The 22,708-nt window shown below is 42.5% G+C and overlaps 1 protein-coding gene across 6 annotated transcripts in view; it reads left to right on the forward strand.

Annotated features, from left to right (window-relative positions):
* MLC1 (modulator of VRAC current 1) overlaps positions 1-22,211 on the forward strand; it is a 62,515-nt gene extending 40,304 nt beyond the window's left edge. For 3 of the 6 annotated variants that reach the window (XM_073652122.1, XM_073652126.1, XM_073652123.1), the window contains 4 exons: positions 327-449; positions 1,740-1,907; positions 15,667-15,723; positions 19,494-22,211. In XM_073652122.1, coding sequence (XP_073508223.1) covers positions 327-449; positions 1,740-1,907; positions 15,667-15,723; positions 19,494-19,550 — 405 coding nt within the window. In that variant the 3' untranslated portion in view covers positions 19,551-22,211. Of the gene's footprint in view, positions 1-326; positions 450-1,739; positions 1,908-15,666; positions 16,185-19,493 lie in introns of those variants that run through there. The other 3 variants (XM_073652124.1, XR_012251228.1, XM_073652125.1) reach the window with 3 other exon arrangements.
* Positions 22,212-22,708: the final 497 nt, after the last annotated feature.

The following is a 22,708-nucleotide window of genomic DNA, read 5'->3' on the forward strand; positions in this document are numbered from 1 at the left end:
AAAAGTTTGATCCTTCCCTATGCTCTGTGTCTGCTTTTGCTTGTGTGTCTTTTTAATGCAGCAGCATACCTGTCATTAAAGGGGTTGTCTTGTATAATATATATTTATTTTTTTTACTTAATTTTCTTCCTGTAATTAAAAATCACACAGAAAACTGGACTCACCCACTGCCACTCATGTGCCAGCTCCCTACTGCCACCTCCAGTCTATTGATACCACCATAGCAGTGAAGTCACGTCATTATCACATCTTGTGACTGCTGCACCCCCTTTTTCCAAAAACTTGACATGTTTTCTTTAACTTTAGATTTTTTGTGTTTCCCATAGGTGGAAGTTCTGATTGCTACCAGTAGTGTTACATCACCAGTATTATTTACTACATCTTCATATTTGTCTGTTAACATTGTGAGAACTATTGATTTTTTTAAAACCTACCCACCTGCTGTTAATGTAAGTCTGCTATAATTTTTTTATATTTAATAGATTTTGCCTCATTGAACTATGAACACCAAAAACAAAAAATCATGGAATTATGGAAATACCAAATATCAAAATGTCTGTCTGTTATTACATTATCAAGTGTGTACACCACTTTTGGAAATACACACACTTAGATGCCTTGTCAGAGTACCATTGATAGCATGAAGAATGTTCTGCAACGCTGAATGCACACATGCACTCAAATCATCAAAATCCGCAACTGGCAGCTCCCTTTTGCAATTTCCATCTAATGACATCCCAGATGTGCTCGATGTGAGAAAAGTCCAGTTATTCTGCATGCCGCAGTAGCACGTTTAGGCCACGCAGGCTGCTCACAGTAGAACACACAACAAGCACCCTGTCATTGTCGTGTTGAAAAACGACTTCTTGGATAAATGGCTGTACCACTGATTCCATGATTGGTCCATTCTGTGCTTAAAGTGAAATTGGACATCACATGTTAAGCCTAAGGCATTAGACAATGTTTACACAGCCATTAGATGGCGTTTACATTGGGCTACGAGCCAGACATCCAGCTACAGGTGTTTCATTGACCTCATGCCATTGCTCTCAAATGCTATCATGATGCAGACCAAGATGGAAATGGGGTCTTCAATTCAGGTACACTAACAGCTCAATCTTATATTGATTTGGTTGTGGAACCAGTGGTATGGCCATGTCTCCAAAGCGTCCTAGGAGCTGTCTTTCAACACTACAACGCCTTATGTTGCTGGTGCTAATGTGAGAAGCCTGCTTGGCCTAAACACACTACCATAGCTTGCAGTATCTCCGGATTTGTCTCCCATTGAGCATATCTGGGACATAATTGGTTGGGAATTGTAAAGGCAGCTGCTAGCAGTGGTTCTTGATGATTTGTGTGTCCAAATGTATTCAGCATGGCAGAACATTCCTCAGACAACCATCAATACATCATTGATAGCAGCCAAGGCCTGTAATTGTGTTTATTTCTGTGTCTATCTCGTACTCTATACTGAATAAATTGAGAAGTTTTCAAAATTTTGTTTTTCTTTTTCTTCATTTGCATATCAGTAACATGTCTATCAACCCTGTGATTTCCATAATTCCATGACTTTTCCTTTTGAGTGTTGCAATTTCAATGTTGATGAGAGAAAATATCTATGCTTTTTATATGCTGTGTACTAGATTGTCATAAACTATTTTTTATATGTTGACATAACTGTAGTTGGTGATTTTTTTTTTAGATTTGAATGATTGACTAGTTGACGTTATCTTTTCTAGCATTTTCATGAAGTTTTGCTCTTACTCCTGATGCTGATCCTGCTGATACAGGCAGTGCTCACAAATGTCACCGTCATCCAGTGTGTGCATTACAAATCACAGATGAGATTGCGGGATTCATTGTGGAACGTATCACACTTGGACAAGTCTGATTACAGGAGTAATAAAGTAAGTGTCAGGTAAACTGAAGAAACACTTACATTGTGCCATTCAAATCTATCAGTCAAAACAATATATATAATGCACATGGCATTCTGTGTAGATGGGAAACATACTTGGGGAATGTGATGTTTTCTTTAATAACATAAGAATTCAAAATACAGACAAATGATATCTAAGATTGCTCAAAGCAAATAGACGTGTACAGTTTTATTTCCTATTGCTGGTAGGTACAAGATTGATCTCATAATGTGTTCTGTAAATGTAAAAGCTCAGAACAATTAAGATTAATAATCTTAGGGTATCTCACTGCATTAGTGAGAGATTATGCTATATAGGTTGGAATTATACATGCTGTTTCTTATACAATTATTGGAGCCAAAGCCAAGAATGGATTTGAAAGTGAGGCTATGTTCACACTTTCAGTATTTGGTCAGTATTTTACATCGGTATGTGTAAGCCAAAACCAGGAGTGGGTGATAAATACAGAAGTGGTGACGTGTTTCTATTATACTTTTTCTCTGATTGTTCCACTCCGGTTTTAATTTACAAATATAGAGATGAAAAACTCACAAAATACTCAACGTGTGCACGTGGCCTTAGAAATCTCACGCCCACGGTGATTTTTTTTTTCTTTTTAAAAACAGCATAAACTGTTCAAATTCACAACATGTCAATTTCTCTTGCCAGTAAGCTGCGTTTTCTATGCAGATTTTTCCCTTAGACTTTCATTAGATGTGTAAAAAACGCACCTGCATTTTCGCGGCTGAAACACATGAAAAACGCATGTCATCCGCATATGACTGTATCAATAAAGCTTTGTCAAAACTAAATTCCAGGAGGCATCAAAAACCATGCAGCTTCATTTAAAACATGAAATAGCACAAAGAGACACAGAACGCAGAGTCGAAAACGCAATAAAAATACATGTAAAAGAACTGTGGTAGATTGACTCACTCAGCTGCTTCCAGAAGTAGACACAGGAACGTTTATTTAAAACGGCATAAAGCACTGCAGGTTCAACAAAATGAACACGGCCTTGTCGGCATAACGGCAAAACAAAAGATAATCAATAGCACAGTCCATAGCATACGAGATTCGCCTGCTTAGGTTGCAGCAAACTTCAGCTCCTCATGAGCTGAAGTTCCACAGTCTGGAGACTTCCTTCTCCAAACACACAACAGAAAAAAAACTCAATACTGGAGATTTAACCTCTCCAGCCACACCCTTGAGGTGGAGATATAGTGAGCAAGCATCCCGTCCATTTCACACCTGCTCACAAAAAAAAATCCCAAGATGGCTGATTAACCTCTTCAGCACCTATAATGCTGAAGACAAGCTTCTGGGTTTCACATCACAGAAGACAGCAACCTCCATGACACATATCTCCCCTCACATACATCACCAGTGACCCTGTCACACAACGCACTCAAAAACGCAAGTTACTTACTTTATTTAATAGATACTTAAATCTACAACATCAAAAAGTCACCAAAAGCTCATCATGGGAATGTAACCTAAAGAATGAACTGTATTCTTCCTTCCTTTTTAGGTGCAGTCCTGACATTGGTTCCAAAAAATTGCATGTTAGATTTAAGTCTCAAAGGAGTTGTCCAGGCAAAATTTGCTGTCACAAGAATGGTAGTGCCTAAGATGAAAACAAAATGAACACTTAGTTAAAATTGTTTTGATAAAAAAAACGTAAAAGCCATCCCAACACGACAATGTGTACCCCAATCTGGTCGGTACCTAACTCTTGTTCACATTCACCGCAAGAATGGTGATGTATCCCGGTGTAAATGCAGACCATTGAGCAGCTTACACTAGATCCATGTAGGTACCGACAAGTTAATATCCCTTTTTAGTTATTTAGTATTATCCCTAGCCACCAGTAAAATTTTGATTTTGCCCGAACAACCTCTTTAAATGGAACCTGTCACCAGGTCAAAAGAAGCCAGTTTTTATTGTTATTTTATTCCTTCTCCTCCTATGAGGAGTAATCCTTTATTTTTTTTTTAAATCTGCATATAGTTTGAGATGTAGGCTTTATTTAATGTGCCCAGCATGTTTATTTTTACGGCATTGCCGACAGGATTTTCTGGGGGCATTTCTTTAGGCTGCCCTAGATAATTATTCTGTGAGCAAAACAAAATTAGCATATTGAGTGCACTAAATAAAAAGAATACAATCTTTGTAATTGTACAGCAGATTAAAAAAAACACTGGATACTCAGGAAAGCAGTAGGAATAACATAAGAGTCAAAATTGTTCAATTTTGACCTGGTGACATGACCTCTTTAACCCCTTCACACCACGGCCTGTTTTCACATTCCTGACCAGACCATATTTTTTAATTCTGAAATTAAATTCTGTGGTAATAACCCTGGGATGCTTCATCATATCTAAGTGATCCTGAGAATGTTTGTTTTTTCATGACACATTGTACTTCATGATAGTAGAATTTGATGAAAATATCGGAAATTTTACAACAATTTTGAAAATTAGCAGTTTTTAAACTTTTAATTTTTATGCTGTCAAATTTTTTTTTGTCATACTATACAAAATAATTAATAAAAAATACTTACCACATGTCTACTTTATATCAGTATCATTTTTGAAATATAAATATTTTTGTTAGCCAATTAGAAGGGTTAAAAAATTAGTAATTTATAATTTTGTCCAACATAGCTTAAATATGTGATTTTCAGCAGCAGAATGGAAGGAAGGGAGACACAGACATTACTAGTGGGTAGGCGGAGCCCACACAGGATAGAACACCTCAGATTACAAAAAAAGTGTTGACCGGCCCCTCCAGCTTGGGCTCCTCCTACTCCAGCTCTCCAGTCTAAAATTTGAGGTCGCAGAGGATAGTCGCTGCTGGAGCAGCTCCTCAGAAATTTTTTTTTTATTTTTATCGGACAGAGACTTGGACCCCCCGTGGTCTAGAGGTCTCAGGGGTCTCAGCGCTGCTGGACCCCCACCCCTCCCCTGGCGGATCTGCATACCCTTTATGGTGGTCCCTGCAGAACCCTGCCGGCCCCGGGGGATGAGGGACGCTTCCCGGAGGAGACGCAAACCGCGCCATTGGGGTCCCTGCGCGTTCCGTCCTGGGGGGAAGCTAAGGGCCACAGCGCCACAAATCCCTGGGGGTCCCTGTGGCGCTCAGCTGGGTGAGTACTCAGCATTTGTAAATGTGTTTGAGTGCTTCAGCGGCTGCTGCGGCGGCCGCTGTTACATGTACCGTTGGTGACTGTGTGTTTTTCGTCCGCAGGTGGATCCCTGCAGGACATGTCAAGCGGGGCAGGAGCGGAGAGCGGAGGAGTCACGCGCCTTTTTGAATGCCGGCGGGGGGCGTGGCTTCGCGCCTTCCCGGTCTTTTCGCGGGCAGGTAGCGCTCTGAGCGCGCGCTTTCTCCTGTCCCTCCCCTTCCAGCTTCTCTCTTCACTGCGCGGCGGCCATTTCTGACGGCCTCCTCCGGCTCCTCACTCTCCTCTCCTCCCGTCAGAACCGAAGGAACGCTGCACCGCGGCTAGCTGGGTGAGTCGCTTCTGCCTGTCAGGGCAGAAGCTTAACCTCCTCACCCCCACAGCGCAGGGCACCTTTCTGCGGCACAATTAGGTGGCAGACTGCGCTGCCCTGCAGCTGCTACCTCATATAGAGGTTTTTTTGTCTGGGACTCGCACACCTCTTTCATTTAGCAGAGGTTGTGGGGAGTCTGCTGCATTAACCCCCTGGTAGGCGGTTAACCCTTAATTGGGGGACAGCTGGGGTAGCTCTCCCTGTAAGAGCCTTAACCCTTCAGCGTTCGTTTCTTTCCTTTTAGAAGCCACACTGTCCTAGTTACTGACAGGCTTAAGCCTGCTATATACTGTGTGAGGGCATGTCAGATCAGGGTCCAGGAGGCGCGGTCCGTCTCCCAGGTCCGCTACAGGATCAGTCTCGCGTATCTGACTCGCAGGAGTCCTCGACGGCGTCAAGTGCAGCGCAGGTCGGGGGACTCAGTGATGTTAAAATGGAGGCTCTCACTCGTTCTATTGATAGCCTGTCTGACCTTCTAGGTCATTGGGTGTCAGCTAGATCCCAACTGTCTTCTCATGGCAGGAAGCGCCACAGGCCGGTACTGTCCTCCCCGCGCAGCGACTCGGAGATCTCTGATATGGAGGGTTCCCCTTCAAGCTCTGCTGGGGAGATGTCCGATTCGGATAAAGAGGATCGGCAGGGGCGCTCTGCCTCTCTTTTGGGCCGTGTGGATGCTTTTATTGGAGCTATGAGGGAGGCGTTACAGTTACCGGAGGAGGTAGCTAGACGCCCTGGTAAGTCGGCCCGGCTTTTTCAGGAGTCGCATAGGTCGCGGTCAACGTTACCATCTCTGGATGAACTTGATGGGGCGGTGGAGAAGGAACGCCTGTGTCCAGATAAGCGTTTTCAGGGGACACGGTTTTTTGAGGCACTGTATCCATGTTCTACGGAGTCGATTGCTAATTGGTTTCCTTCTCCTGAAGTGGATGTCCCTTTATCCCAGCTTAGCAAATCTTCATTACTTCCTGTTAAAGGGAAGGCGAGTCTGCAGGATCCGCTGGACAGAAAAACGGAGATGGCGGCTAAATCCATCTACGAGGCCGCGGGTCATGGATTCAGAGCGGCTTTAGGAGCCATGTGTGCTGGTGAAGCTTCCCCGAGGTGGTTGGACCGCCTACGGACGGCGTGGCAAGATGGATCCCCGCTATCCGAGGTAGAAGGGCTTTTCAAGTTGTTGGAAGAGGCAGCGCGATATGGCAGAGATGCAGTTCTGGATACTACGTCACTGCTGTCCAGGGCGCAATCCTCGGCTGTCACAGTCAGAAGAGCACTGTGGCTTAAGCAGTGGACCAGAGACGCGGTTTCCAAGCAAGGTTTGCTGTGTTTAGCTTACAAGGGTGGTCAGCTGTTTGGGTCTGACCTCACGGAACTGATTGCGAAGGCCAAGGCAAAAGAAACGGCTTTACCGCAGCGTAGAGCTGTGGCTTCTGCGTCTGGCAAGTCTAGTGCCGGTAGTAGTCGGCGGCCCTTTCGGCCCAGGGGACGGTTCGGTCAGCCCTCTTGGGGATCGGGTCGTCCCTCGTTTTCGGGAAAAAAGATCTCTCAGAAATCCCGCACTCCCTGGAAACAGAACTTCCATCAAGACAAACGGGAAGCTGACAAAAAGCCCTCTAAGGCGGACTGACGCCAGGGTTTCACTCGAGGGTCCTCGAGTGGGGGGTCGCCTGCTCCAGTTCGAGTCGACTTGGGCGTCCCACGTTTCAGACGCCTGGGTGACGCGGGTTGTGTCGGCAGGCTATTTCATAGTTTCTTTCTCGACCCCCGGACAGATTTTGCCAATCTCGCATTCCGTCAGAGCCCGAGCTAGCTACCGCTCTACGGCGGGAGGTCGATTCCCTTCTGCAGAATGGTGTGGTGGTGCGGGTTCTGCCGGAGGATTGGGGAAGGGGGTTTTACTCCAACCTCTTTGTGGTCCCCAAAAAGGAGGACAAATTTCGCCCCATTCTGGATCTCAAAAAATTTAATCTGCATGTCCGGACCCGGAAATTCCGCATGGAGTCGCTTCGCTCAGTTGTGGCGGCTCTGTCGCAGAACAATTTTTTAGTGTCAATCGACATTCGCGACGCTTATTTGCATATATTCCCATCGGAAGGGCTCACCAGCGCTTCCTACGTTTTGCCATAGGTCAGGACCATTACCAGTTTGTGGCCCTGCCATTCGGGTTGGCATCAGCGCCCAGAGTTTTACAAAAATTCTGGCGCCTCTCATGGCGATCCTTCGAAGGTAGGGGGTGACAATTCTTCCCTATCTAGACGACCTTTTGATTGTGGCGTCCATAGAGGAGGAGGCGGTGAGGGCTCGCAATCTATCCCTTCAGCTCCTGGAGGACTTCGGATGGCTAGTCAATTGGAAGAAGTCATCTCTGGAACCGTCGCAGTCAATCCTGTTTTTGGGGATGCACTTCGACACGGTACGGGCAGTGGTGTCCTTGCCTCCGGACAAGCAAGCAAGTCTTCGTCAACATGTACAGGTTATGAAGTCTTCGACAGCAATGTCCCTTCGAAGGTGTATGCGCCTTCTGGGTTTGATGGTGGCGTCAATGGAAGCGGTCCCGTTTGCTCAATTTCATTCCAGGGGTCTCCAAATGCTCATTCTGACCCATTGGGATCGATCGCAGGCTTCGCTGGATCACAGTGTCATCATCTCCCACAGGGTGCGAGAGTCTCTAGGATGGTGGTTACATCCAGAAGCGTTATCCCAGGGGAAGTCCTTCCTCCTTCCGCGGTGGTCGGTCATAACCACCGATGCCAGTCTGACGGGCTGGGGGGGGGTCTGGAACGATCTCTGGGTTCAGGGAGTATGGTCGTCAGAAGAGTCTGTCCTGCCGATCAACCTCCTGGAGTTGAGGGCGATTTTCCTTTGCCTCCAACACTGGACGGTCCCTTTAAGCGGTCTGCCAGTCCGAGTGCAGACAGACAACGCGACGGCGGCCGCGTATATCAACCATCAAGGTGGGACGAGGAGCTCCAGGCTCATGATGGAGGTCTCTCGGATCATGGTATGGGCCGAAGCCAGGGTTCCAGCCATCTCCGCGATTCACATCCCAGGAGTCCAGAATATCACGGCGGACTTCCTCAGTCGCGAGAAGGTGGATCCCGGAGAATGGAGTCTTCATCCGGAAATTTTTGCACTACTGTGCTCCCGTTGGGGAACTCCTCAAGTGGATTTGATGGCATCCAGGTTCAACGCCAGGTTACCGACGTTCATGTCCAGGTACAAGGACCCGGAGGCTGTGGCGGTGGATGTTCTAGTGGCTCCGTGGGACCAATTCAAGCTGATCTATGTGTTTCCGCCGATATCCTTACTTCCTCTGGTGTTACGTCGGATCAAACTGGAGAGAGTCTCGGCTATGTTGGTGGCCCCAGATTGGCCAAGGAGGACGTGGTTCTCAACGCTGGTGTCGCTTCTGGCAGTGCCTCCGCTTCCACTTCCACTTCGCCCGGACCTGTTAACCCAGGGGCCCATTCGTCATCCGGACCTGAAGTCTCTGCGTTTGACGGCGTGGCTCTTGAGACCGAAATCTTGACCCGTCAAGGATTTTCAGCCGAAGTCATTGCCACTCTGCGAGCGGCCAGAGGTCCTGCTACCACTAGGATTTATCACAAGACTTGGGAAGCCTTCTTCTCGTGGTGTTCCGGTTCTTCAAGGAACCCGAGGATTTTTTCCATTCCCAATTTGTTGGCCTTTTTGCAGTATGGGCTGGACAAGGGTTTGGCAGTTAGCACCCTGAAGGGTCAGGTTTCTGCTCTATCCTTGCTGTTTCGGAAGGCTATCGCCTCGCGTAGGGACGTACGTTCCTTTTTTCGCGGGGTAATCCGTCAATTTCCGCCGCGGAAGGCACTTGTGACTCCTTGGCGGCTCAATCTTGTCTTGGAGGCTCTTCAACATGGGCCTTTTGAGCCTATGGACTCTGTTAGCCTTTCATTGCTTTCCTGGAAGGTTGCCTTCCTGGTGGCGGTCACCTCTTTGAGAAGGGTTTCTGAGTTGGCGGCTCTTTCTTGCTCGCCTCCTTTTCTGGAGTTTCACCCGGATCGTGTAGTGCTTCGCACACGGGGCGACTTTCTACCTAAGGTGGTGTCACAATTTCATGTTAACCAGGATATTGTGTTGCCCTCGCTCTGTCCAGAGCCGAGGAATGCGAAGGAACGGGCCTTGCACACTTTGGATTTGGTGCGGGCGTTAAAGTTCTATTTGTCTATTACTCAAGGTTTTCGGAAGTCGGACTCACTTTTTGTGATTCCAGCAGGTCATCGTCGTGGTCAACGAGCTTCCAAGGACACTATAGCTCGATGGATTCGGTCGGCCATTTTAGAAGCTTAACGATTTAAGGGCGAGCCTTGCCCAATTAAGATTCGAGCTCACTCCACGAGAGCTGTGGGTTCATCGTGGGCTTTTCATCAAGGGGCCTCGGCAGCTCAACTCTGCCGGGCGGCTACCTGGCGCTCCGTCCACACTTTTACAAAGTTTTATAAGGTGGACGTCAGTGCTTCCACGGATGCGGCCTTAGGACGTAGGGTCCTGCAGGCGGCTGTAGTTTAGGTTATCTCCTTAACTTGTGTTTAGCGCTGGTTGCGCATTTATCTAAGTTGTTGGGAATCTGCCTTTGTTGTTTTTTCCCACCCTTAATTTCTGGACTGCTTTGGGATGTCCCACTAGTAATGTCTGTGTCTCCCTTCCTTCCATTCTGCTGCTGAAAGACGGATTTTGGTAAGAACTTACCTGTAAAATCCTTTTCAGCGAAGGAAGGAAGGGAGACACAGCTCCCTCCCATGGCAAAAGTGTGTTGTTGTGTTTTCAGATGCGGCGTGACCCTTCTCTGATGGCGGTTATCTGGGCTGGGGTCGGCGCGCTAAGGCTCTGTTCCAGCATTGCCAGCTCATCGCAGTGGTCAGGTCCAGTGAGTAGTACCTGGGACTGTGTGTTTTTTTCTGTTATATGCATAACCTGTCTTCTTGCTTTTTTCTAAGTTTTTCATAAGGGGTTGTGTTGCTCCGCTGGTGTTAATTGCTCTTCCTTAGCTTGTGTACGGACTGGAGAGCTGGAGTAGGAGGAGCCCAAGCTGGAGGGGCCGGTCAACACTTTTTTGTAATCTGAGGTGTTCTATCCTGTGTGGGCTCCGCCTACCCACTAGTAATGTCTGTGTCTCCCTTCCTTCCTTCGCTGAAAAGGATTTTACAGGTAAGTTCTTACCAAAATCCGTCTTTTAAAGTCACTTTGAGGGTCCTATGTGTCAGCAAACCCCAAAACAAGACCCCATTGTAAAAATGACACCCCTCATGGTATTCAAAACTGCATTCAGGAACGTTAACCCTTCAGGTGCTTTACAGGAATAATAGAGTGAATTAAAGTATTGAAAAATTACGTGTTTTTAACTAAAATGTTGCTTTAGCTCCAAACTTTTCATTTTCACAGGGATAACAGGAGAAAATGGACCACCGAATTTGTTGTGCAATTTCTCTTGAGTATGTGAATACTTTATATGTGGAGGAAAACTACTGTTTGAGCACACAGCAGGGCTTGGAATGGAAGGCGTTCTATTTGACTTCTCGAGCGCAGATTTGTCATTATAGTCTGTGGATGCCATGTCGCACTTGGATTGTAAAATTGAAACACTTTTCCGTTTTTTCCACACAAACATTGCTATAGTCCCAATTTTTTTATTTGCAAAGAGGTAGCAGGAGAAAATGGACTACCCAATTTGCTGTGCAATTTCTCCTGAGTACGCCGATACCCCATATGTTGTCGGAATTTACAGTTTGGGCACACGGCAGGGGTCAGAAGTGACAAAGCCTATTTGACTTTTCAAGTGCAAGTTTGGCTTGAATAGACTTCAGATGCCATGTCTCATTTGAAGAGCTGCAAGGTGCCAAAACAGCAGAAAACCCCCACAAGTAACCCCATTTTGGAAACTGAACCCCTCCAGGAATTTATCTAGTGGTGTGATGAACGTTTTGAACCCAAAGATGCTCAACATAATTTGACAATATTAGAATATAAAATGAAAAGTTACTTTTTTTTCCACAAAAAATGTTGCTTTAGTCCCAAATTTTTCATTTTCACAAGGATAATAGGAAAAAATGGACCACTCAATTTGTTGTGAAATTTCTCCTGAAAACGCTGATGTCTTGTATGTAGGGGAAAACTACTGTTTAGGCACATGGCAGGGCTCGAAAAGGAAGAATCGCTATTTCACTTTTCGAGAGCAAATTTGTAACTGTACGTCAGTTTGCAGGAACCTCTTTCTGATCATGATGTACAGTTAGGTCATATGTTGAGAAGGGGTTAAGGAGGCCATACACATTAGAATAAAGCCAGGTGATGGTAGAAAGTCATTAAACAAATGATTGTCTGGTAAACAATTGTTACTAGATACTGCAATGCAAATTTTATTGCATATTAGCTGTAATTCCTTCTGACTGGTCATCCATGTTCAGTGATATCAGACATCAAATATACAATCTTTCTGGGAATATTCTGTCATAGAAAGATTGTTCAAGGATGAAAGATCTTTCATTTAACACATCACAGACTTTCGTTGTCTAAAATAAAGCTGGCTAAATCAGGTAAAAATGAGAATTTGTTGTCAAATTTCAGTTGTGAACATTCGTTATTATAAAAATTGGCCAAATTTAGGCTTTATAGATGGGTTTTCTACACAAATAGCTGTATGGGCTGGATTGTCCCATAGTTCTCAAAATATACTGAACATCCAATTATAAAAAAAAAAATGTAGTGCTCAACTGAGCTAAAAAGCTAATAGGAACTAAAAAAAATAAACTAACACCCCTTCAATCCAGGTTCCAAAAGTTTCGCCCAATAGTAGTTCATTAATGCACGTTTCAGGGTTTTACAGTGGGTATGGAAAGTATTCAGACCCCTTTAAATTTTTCACTCTTTGTTTCATTGCAGCCATTTGGTAAATTCTAAAAAGTTCATTTTTTTTCTCATGAAAGTACACTCTGCACCCCATCTTGACTGGAAAAAAAAACAAATGTAGACATTTCTGCAAATTTATTAAAGAAAAACTGAAATATCACATGGTCATAAGTATTCAGACCCTTTGCTCAGACACTCATATTTTTGTCACATGCTGTCCATTTCCTTGTGATCCTCCTTGAGATGGTTCTACTCCTTCATTGGAGTCCAGCTGTGTTTAATTAAACTGATAGGACTTGATTTGGAAAGGCACACACCTGTCTATATAAAACCTCACAGCTCACACTGCATTTCAGACCAAATGAGAATCATGAGCTCTAAGGAACTGCGCAAGGAGCTCAGAGACAGAATTGTGGCAAGGCACAGATCTGGCCAAGGTTACAAAAGAATTTCTGCATTACTCAAGGTCCCTAAGAGCACAGTTGCCTCCATAATCCACAAATGGAAGAAGTTTGGGACCTGACCATCCAGCCAAACTGAGCAATCGTGGGAGAAGAGCCTTGGTGAGAGAGGCAAAGAACCACCCCAAGATCACTGTGGCTGAGCTCCAGAGATGCAGTAGGGAGATGGGAGAAAGTTCCACAAAGTCAACTATCACTGCAGCCCTCCACCAGTCGGAACTTTATGGCAGAGTGACCCGACGGAAGCCTCTCCTCAGTGCAAGACATATTAAAGCCCGCATAGTTTGCTCAAAAACAGGACTCCCAGACTATGAGAAATAAGATTCTCTGGTCTGATGAGTCGAATATAGAACTGGTCGCAATTAAAGGAAACATGAATGCGGCCAAGTACAGAGACATCCTGGATGAAAACCTCTTCCAGAGTGCTCTGGACCTCAGACTTGGCCAAAGGTTCACCTTCCAACAAGACAATGACCTTAAGCACACAGCTAAAATAGCAACGGAGTGGCTTCAGAACAACTCTGTGACCATTCTTGACTTGCCCTGACCTAAACCCAATTGAGCATCTTTGGAGAGACCTGAAAATGGCTGTCCACCAACGTTCACCATCCAACCTGACGGAACAGGAGAGGATCTGCAAGGAAGAAAGGCAGAGGATCCCCAAATCCAGTGTGAAAAACTTGTTGCATCATTCCCAAGAAGACTCATGACTGTACTAGCTCAAAAGGGTGCGTCTACTCAATACTGAGCAAAGGGTCTGAATACTTATGACCATTATATTTCACTTTTCCTTTTTTAATAAATTTGCGAAAATTTCTGCATTTCTGTTTTTCTTCAGTCAAGATGGGGTGCAGAGTGTACTTTAATGAGAAAAAAATGAACTTTTTAGAATTTACCAAATGGCTGCAATGAAACAGAGTGAAAAATTTAAAGGGGTCTGAATGCTTTCCGTACCCACTGTAGTTCAAATTACGGTAAATATTCAGTTTCTAAAAGACAATTAAATGTGTCTTAGACATTTGTGCTGCAAATTCCTTATTACTAGTGATGAGCGAGCATGCTCGCCACTGCTCTGTACTCGCCCGAGCATCTCAGTACTCGAGATGCTCGGAGCTCGCCGAGTACTTGCGCGATGCTCGGGCGGGAGCTCGGGTCCCCGTCCTGCATGTTTGGCGCTCTTTAGAGGATTTATTAAAAAAAGTAATAGTGTTTTCATGCACCCGTCTCTTTAAAAAAGCCGGCCGGCAATTCATCAGCGGCATACATCGGTACCCGACAATTTAGAACAGAAAGAATAGAGCATCACACATAGATTAGATAGATAGATAGATAGATAGAAACATGTCAGTCACATATATAATAAGTAGAGCGACAGTGTTGGTTACTGTACTTGTCATTTAGTGTTAAAATAAAGGATTTATTAAAAAAAAAAAATTGGCGCGGGGTTCCCCGTAATTTTAGTCTCTAGTGGAGGTTAAGCAGGACTTTATTCTGGGTGTTTGTGGTTTTTTTTAACTTTCACTATGGGGTTAGTAATGGGGGTGTCTCATAGACGCCTCTCCATTACTAACCTATGCTTGATGTCAGCTGGCATTATAAGCTGACATCAACCCCAACCCTATTACCCCACTGCCACCGCTACAGGGCAGTGGGAAGAGCGAGGCTAAGTGCCAGAATTGGCGCATCCTATGGATGCGCCATTTCTGAGGCGGCTGACGGCTGGTGATTCTAGCCTGGGAGGGGGCTAATATTCATGGCACCCTTCCTGGGCTATTAATATCAGCCCCCAGCTGTCTGCCTAGCCTTTGCTAGCTATTAAAATAGGGGGGACCCCACGTCATTTTTTTGAGGGGTCCCCCATTTTAATAGCTGGTAAAGGCTAGGTATTCAGCTGGGGGCTGATATTAGTAGCCTGGGAAGCTCCGTGGGTATTACCCCCTTCCCAGGCTCTGCCCCAGCCATCTGCTTAACCTCCGCTAGAGACTAAAAGTACGGGGAGCCCAATTTTTTTAAAATAAATCCTTTATTTTAACACTAAATGACAAGTACAGTAGTAATCAACACTATCACTGTACTTATTATATATGTGACTGACATGTTTCTATCTATCTAATCTATGTGTGATGCTCTATTCTTTCTATTCTAAATTGTCTGGTACCGGTATATGCTGCTGATGAATTGCCGGCCGGCTTTTTTAAAGACACAAACACACTATTATTTTTTTTAAATAAATCCTTTATTTTAACACTAAATAACAAGTACAGTAACCAACACAGTCACTGTACTTATTATATATGTGACTGACATGTTTCTATCTATCTAATCTATGTGTGATGCTCTATTCTTTCTGTTCTAAATTGTCGTGTACCGGTGTATGCCGCTGATGAATTGCCGGCCGGCTTTTTTAAAGAGACGGGTGCATGAAAATCGGAGGGCACTAGTGTGTTTCAATTGCCCTGCTATGTTTTTCATGCACCCTCCTATATACCCTGCCTGCCTGTCTGCCTATATATTCTGCCTGCCTGACGTTTAATTGAGCACTGTTCCCATCGATTTGGGCAATTTTTGACCTTCTGCAGACCGCCGGGGGGGACCACCAGAAAAATGCTAGAGTTTCCCATAGACTTACATTGGGCTCGTTGCTCGGGTCGAGCACCCGAGTATTCCAATGTGCTCGACCCGAGCTTCGAGCACCCGAGCATTTTAGTGCTCGCTCATCACTACTTATTACTTATTATTACTTAGTCCAAGAATATACATTTGGGTCATATCTGTTTTGTATTCCTTTCTCATGATGCAGATACATTTCATGTAAATGAGAGTTATACTTTTTATTTTATTTTACTTTTGTAGGTTTCCAGCAATTCCTTAAGAGACTTTGACAAAGAAAAGGCGTGGAAAGCTGTTATGGTACAGATGACCCAGTAGCCTTGTTTGTGCTCCTGATTTTTTTTCTGCATGACATTAAAGTTTGATTTATAGTTTCATTTTAATCATCTTCGAATAATGATGCTGTAGGAAACTATCAATCAAAGATATTTTATGTATTTCATAAGATTATTGTATTATTATTATATTTATTTTGTGTTTTCTGTCCAGGTCTAAAATTACCTGAAAGAAATTACGTAATAAATCTAGTGAGTTTTCCCCTTATTTGTATTTCTTGTGAATCTAATACATTATAAAATGTAACGTCATCTTTACATGTTGAAAAATGTATATTTTTTACAAAGCAGAACCAGTAAGCTCTCAGCATAATGAAATTTTACATTTAAGGTGCCACGCGATAATCACTATATATGCCATAAGTTTGTATTAGATGCAATGGAACCTACACACGTTGTCAAAATTGTTGGTACCCCTCGTTTAATGAAAGAAAAACCCACAATGGTCACAGAAATAACTTGAATCTGACAAAAGTAATAATAAATTAAAAATCTATGAAAATGAACAAATGAAAGTCAGACATTGCTTTTCAACCCTGCTTCCACGGAATTAAAAAAAAAAATTAAACTCATGAAATAGGCCTGGACAGAAATGATGGTACCCCTGAAAATAATGTAACAAAGGGGGCATGTTAAATCAAGTTGTGTCCACTAATTAGCATCACAGGTGTCTACAATCTTGTAATCAGTCAGTGGGCCTGTATATAGGGCTACAGATACTCACTGTGCTGTTTGGTGACATGGTGTGTACCACACTCAACATGGACCAGAGGAAGAAAAGGAAAGAGTTGTCTCAGGAGATTAGAAAGAAAATGATTGACAAGCATGTTAAAGGTAAAGGTTATAAGACCATCTCCAAGCAGCTTGATGTTCCTGTGACTACAGCTGCACATATTATTCAGAAATTTAAGATCCATGGGACTGTAGCCAACATCCCTGGACGTGGCCGCATGAGGAAAATTGATGACAAATCAAAGAGACTGATAATACAAATGGTAACAAAAGATAACTTCTAAAGAGATTAAAGGTGAACTTCAAGCTCAAGGAACGTCCGTGTCAGATCGCACCATCCGTCATTGTTTAATCCAAAGTGGACTTCATGGGAGACGACCAAGGATTTTTTTTCACCACTGTTGAAAAAAAATCATAAAAAAGCTAGACTGGAATTTGCCAAACTACATATTGACAAGCCACAAACCTTCTTGGAGAATGTCCTATGGACAGATGAGACAGAAATGGAAGTTTTTGGCAAGGCACATCATTTCTATGTTCACAGACAGAAAAATAAAGCATATCAAGAAAAGAACACTGTCCCTACTGTGAAACATGAAGGAGGCTCTGTTATGTTCTGGGGCTGCTTTGCTGCATCTGGCACAGGGTGTCTTGAATCTGTGCAGGGTACAATGAAATCTCAAGACTATGAAGGGATTCTAGAGAGAAATGTGCTGCGCCGTGTCAGAAAGCTTTGTTTCAGTCACAGGTCATGGATCTTGTAACAGGATAATAACCCAAAACACACAGCTAAAAACACCCAAAAATGGCTAAGAGGAAAACATTGGTCTATTCTGAAGTGGCCTTCTATGAGCCCTGACCTAAATCCTATTGCGCATCTTTGGAAAGAGCTGAAACATGCCGTCTGGAAAAGGCAACCTTCAAACACGAGACAACTGGAGCAGTTTGCTCATGAGGAGTGGGCCAAAATACCTGTCGAGAGGTGCAGAAGTCTCATTGACAGTTACAGGAATCGTTTGATTGCAGTGAGTGCCTCAAAAGGTTGCTCAAAAAAATATCAAGTTAAGAGTACCATCATTACTGTCCAGGCCTATTTCATGAGTTTAATTTTATTAAAAAAATCTGTGGAAGCAGGGTTGAAAAGCAATGACTGACTTTCATTTGTTCATTTTCATAGATTTTTAATTTATTATTACTTTTGTCAGATTCAAGTTATTTCTGTGACCATTGTGGGTTTTTCTTTTATTAAACGAGGGGTACAAACAATTTTGACGACGTGTGTACATCTTGAAAAATGGGTTTTGACCTCCACCACTATCACTGGAGAAATGGTCGAATTCCAATGTATGAAAATTCCAACCTCCTCTCCACCAATATCTGAGTGCACTCCGGACCAGTTCTCAAAATATTCAGGTTCCATTAGGTGGGACCCACATCTACTATACATCGATGGCATGTCTTGTGGATATGCCGTAATTGTATAAGATGGGAATATCCCTTTAACTTTTTTATAAATTAAAAATTTAACTATTTAGAAGAATAAATCACAAAATATAAAGAAAAAGAGTGCTCAAAAAAAGTTTAAAGTCGAAATTTGAGAATCAATTATCTTAACTCGTGCTTCCCATTTAAGAGGTTATCCAGGACTTCTTTTATTATTTTTGTGTATAGGGTTAAGAATTAACAGGCAGGTAGATTCTAACTACCTGCCTGTTCTGCATGGGGACGATCTCCCCTGGCTCAGCCGGTGATTGCCCTGCCTCACTTCACCTCTCTTCAACAGAGCAGCTTTTCCACTTGCACTTTGCTTCGTCGACAGGGCGTCACTGCGGTTGGGTAGTAGGGAGCTGGCTGTCAATCAACATGATATCGGAAGTGATACACCATTAACAGAGCAGAAGAGAAGACGCTGCTCTGTCGATGTGGCGCCAGTGGAAGCTGCTGAATTGCTGACAGGAGAGGTCCGTGACCGCTCTGTGCCGACAGAGATCGGCGCCATGCAGAAAAGGCAGGTAGTTAGCAACTACCTGCCTGTTTCTTCTTCGCTCCATGTGCAAAAATATCAGACCCAGTCTTCCTATATAGACTGAGTAGGTGTACTAAAAAGAGCTTGTAAGCAGTGCATATGCTCAGCCACACTACTCAACTGCATTGGTTGTTGAGACAACCCCTTTTAAATAGAATATTGATTTAGAATTGAGTGTTTGCTATTGTTAATATTTTACTTTTTATTTGCATTTGTTTTTATTTGTTCTTATTTTCTCACTTGTAATAATTTGTTTTCAGTAACTGTGGTATGTGTTGCTTAAAGGGGTTTTCCCACGAACGAAAGTTGATTTTAATCAATAGATCTTAGAATAAATTTCACAATTGGATGTGTTTTTAAATTAAAATGCTCCTGTGCTCAGATAATCTTATAAATGTTCCTCTGTGTAATGGCTGTGTCTGACCGTACAGGAACATGGTCTGATCATACCACATCTCCTGGGCAGGGGAGGAAGCAAAAGAGAGTATACAGACATTACAGCAGGAGATCACAGATGATTCTTTTTCTGAGGTAAAACATTTCCCTGCCTATTTTTAAACAATTTTTTACTACTAAGAAAGAATCACCTGCAATCCCCATGCCATAATGTCTGTATACTCTTTTGCTTCCTCCCCTGCCCAGGAGATATGGTATGATCAGACCATGTTCCTGCACGGTCACACACAGCCATTACACAGTACACAGCAGGGGCACATTTATAAGATTATCTCAGCACAGGAACATTTAATTTAAATACAGTCAATTGTGGAAATTTATTGTTATTCTAAGATCTATTGATTTAAAATGTACTTTTGCTCGTGGGAAAATCCCTTTAAATTTGCTAATTTTTAAATACATATTGTCAACCGATTGGGTTGAATATTGTTTTTTTTTATTTATTGTTTTATTACATGTAGTATATGTTTTTTTTTTTTTTTTTATTTAAATGTCCCTCACCTTCATTTCCCCTCTATTAGCTAAAGCAGAGATCCTTGTCTAAAGAAGCACCCCAGAACATCAACTTTGCCTATTAAAGAAATCCATGATGTCCATGGTTTATAAGTGCTTTGAGCATAAATGGCATGACTATCACTAAGGGATCTAGTTACAGGGCCTGCCAGCAGTTAGCCCTGAAGAAGTCCACATATCATTGAGGAGACCACAATCTGAAATTATTAGAAATTAGCCTATCTGTTAACACTCCATATTGCTAACCATTTGTCATTTTTTTCTTTTCCATTTTAGTAACTTTGTGAAGAAATAAATTAAACTAACAAGTTGTACTTTTCTTATCTTCAAGGGATTCTATCAGGGGGCATGCACACAGCTGTATCACGTTTTGTACAGAGCTGTAATTTAGCTGCCATGGAGGTACATGAGACCTTCAGTACATCTAGAAGTTATTTTTGTGTTGGATTTTGTATCCATTTCACAGGAGGAAATTGGATCATGCTGAATTGAACTCCATATGTAATTCTCATATAGCAGACTATATCTAAACACAGTCTTCGGCCTCATTCAGACGTACATGTTGCATGGATGTGTTCTATCCATTTTTTCATGGATACATCTGTTGCTGTTCACACTGATAAGCACTGATGACACAATGATTACAATAATGAACACACTAATGATAAAAATGGACACACTAATGACATATTGATGATCATAATAATGGACACACTGATGGTAAAAATGGACGCACTGATGACACACTGATAATAATAATGGACACACTGATGACATACTGATGATAATAATGGAAACACTGATGATAAAAATGGACACAGTGTTGACACACTGATAATAATGGACACACTGATGGAACACTTATATTTATAATGGCCACACTGATAATAAAAATGGACACACTGACAGACTGATTGTAAAAATGGACACAGATAACACACCGATGGTAAAAATGGACACTCTAATGATAAAAAGCGACACACCGATGATACACAGATGGTAAAAAATGGACACACTGATAGTAATAACGGACACAGTGATGACACACTGATGGCAAAAACGGACAAGGATGACACACTGATGATAAAAAGAGACACATGGATGACACTGATGGTAAAAATGGACACACGGATGAGACACATGGAGGACACTCTGATGGTAAAAACGGACACTCTAATGACACACTGATGACACCAGTACCATTTTTCACATATGTTTTTTAACACTGACATCTGAATGAGGCCTTGTGGAGCCTTCCAGGTTCTGTGCATGAGTTCTAAAACAGACCAGCCATAATTTTTTTACCTGATCTTTATGGAACTGTGTAATCAGAAAATGATCCATTGTTTAAATTGGGCTTATGTAAAATGTATTTTATATTGCTTTATTAAAGAAAATCTTGCAACTTTCACGGAAACCGCCAGGCCTGTGTTAGACTCCTGCTCCCTTGCTCTTCAAATGAAAATTAGCCGCGATAGAATGCGTCAGGCATATTTGTTTGTATAAAGGTATACAGTGGACTTGTTTTAATATGTGCAAAGGTCATTGTGAATCCATGGGAGAAGATGGGCTGTGACCATCAACTATTGTGATTTGCTGGATCTTGTGTTATCTACTGTATATAAAGGTGTTGTTATCTGTACTTGTTATTGCGTCAGTGATTATGAACAGATCAGGAAGTGGCCTAATGGCCAGTGTGCAAATTGCTAAATTTCACATGTTTTTTATTTAGGTATTGATAAAGATGATAAACACTACCTTTTTTAAAATGCATTTAACATAAAAACTTGATTTAAACAATTGGTCATTTCCTGTTGAGACATTCCCTTTAAAACGCCAAACACAGTGCATCATATGTTTTGATGTTGTGGTATATGGAATATAAAGCAGTCTTACTTGATACAATTTATAGGACTTGTCCCACTGATGGGATCTGCCATAAATGTCCAATACAGATTTTTGTGTCGTTTGAATAGAGCCTTGTCATGCGCTCTAAGGAATGGAGATGTGACCGCAAATGCTTAATTCTCTCTATTCATTTATATAGCTCCTCCAAAAATTGCCAGTGGGTCGAGATGAGCAGATTGCTTCGTGCAACCTTGGTCCATGGATCAGGTGAATGCTCTCTGGCTGACAGAAGCTGCATGAATTTCCTGAGCATCCGGTTTCCCTGATGCAGCTCTTGATTCACCGGCCTGCCTTGACATCATCTCTGGTGCACAAGTGATGTCTCGCCAACCCAGCTAATCATAAGCCTAGTGAGATCCCGGGGCGTAAGGAAATTTGCTCATCTCCTGTCCATAGTGAGAAAACACTGACAATGACCGGGTTTCGGGAAGCTAGTAGGATATTGTTGGTAATTTTTAACCCACACAGTGGGATATTGTTGGTAATTTACAACCCACACCAAAAAAAAATGTATTAAATATTTTTCATATTTGTCCAAAAATGGTGACAGTAAAAAAACAAGACTTCATTGACAAGATACTGTATGACTCTGTTTAAAAACAGTTATGAAAAAACTAAAAAAGATCTCTGAATCCTTAAAGCCCAAAATAGCTGCATTCTCACATCTTAGGCACATGCCATTCTAGCCTTCTGTGGTACAACCCTATCACAACATTTTTTGATTAGGCTTTAATATAATAGGGATCATTCTCTCCCATGTTAACCAATTACTTCTCATCTTTCATTATCTATGCTGCCATTAATAAAATAAATTTGTAATCCCAGTAATGTCTGACATTTCTTGTTACAATCGTCTATAAGCATAAAGCTTATGTTTTTGAATTCTCCTATAGTTTTGATATGTTATCTTTGATTTATCTGTGCTGATTGGTGTGAGAGAAGGTTTAGATGAAATTCGCTTTTCCTTTTGTGTCATAAAATCTGTATTCTGTTTTGTATAGTAAATTCCAACTAAAATTTTCAGTTTTTCTGTACCATTTAGGCTTTGTTCCCATATTTGCTACACTGGTGCAGGATATGTTTTTTTGTTTGTTTTTTTACTGCCAGATGCAGAAAAAAACATTCTGTTCACATGATGCAAACAGATACCTGTAAGTTGGATCCGGCTGGTATTGACTGCTGCTTAGTCATGGCTGAAAGTATTGACACCCTTGAAATTGTTACGCACGCACGCGCGCGTGTATGTGTATACATATAATTTTTCTGTCCTGCCATAAAATGATATACAGAAATATACTTTTATTTTTGTTTAACA

This window comes from Phyllobates terribilis, unplaced genomic scaffold (assembly GCF_046119375.1).
Source record: "Phyllobates terribilis strain yellow unplaced genomic scaffold, ASM4611937v1 Scaffold_11__3_contigs__length_659146591, whole genome shotgun sequence".
NCBI classification, from domain to species: domain Eukaryota; kingdom Metazoa; phylum Chordata; class Amphibia; order Anura; family Dendrobatidae; genus Phyllobates; species Phyllobates terribilis.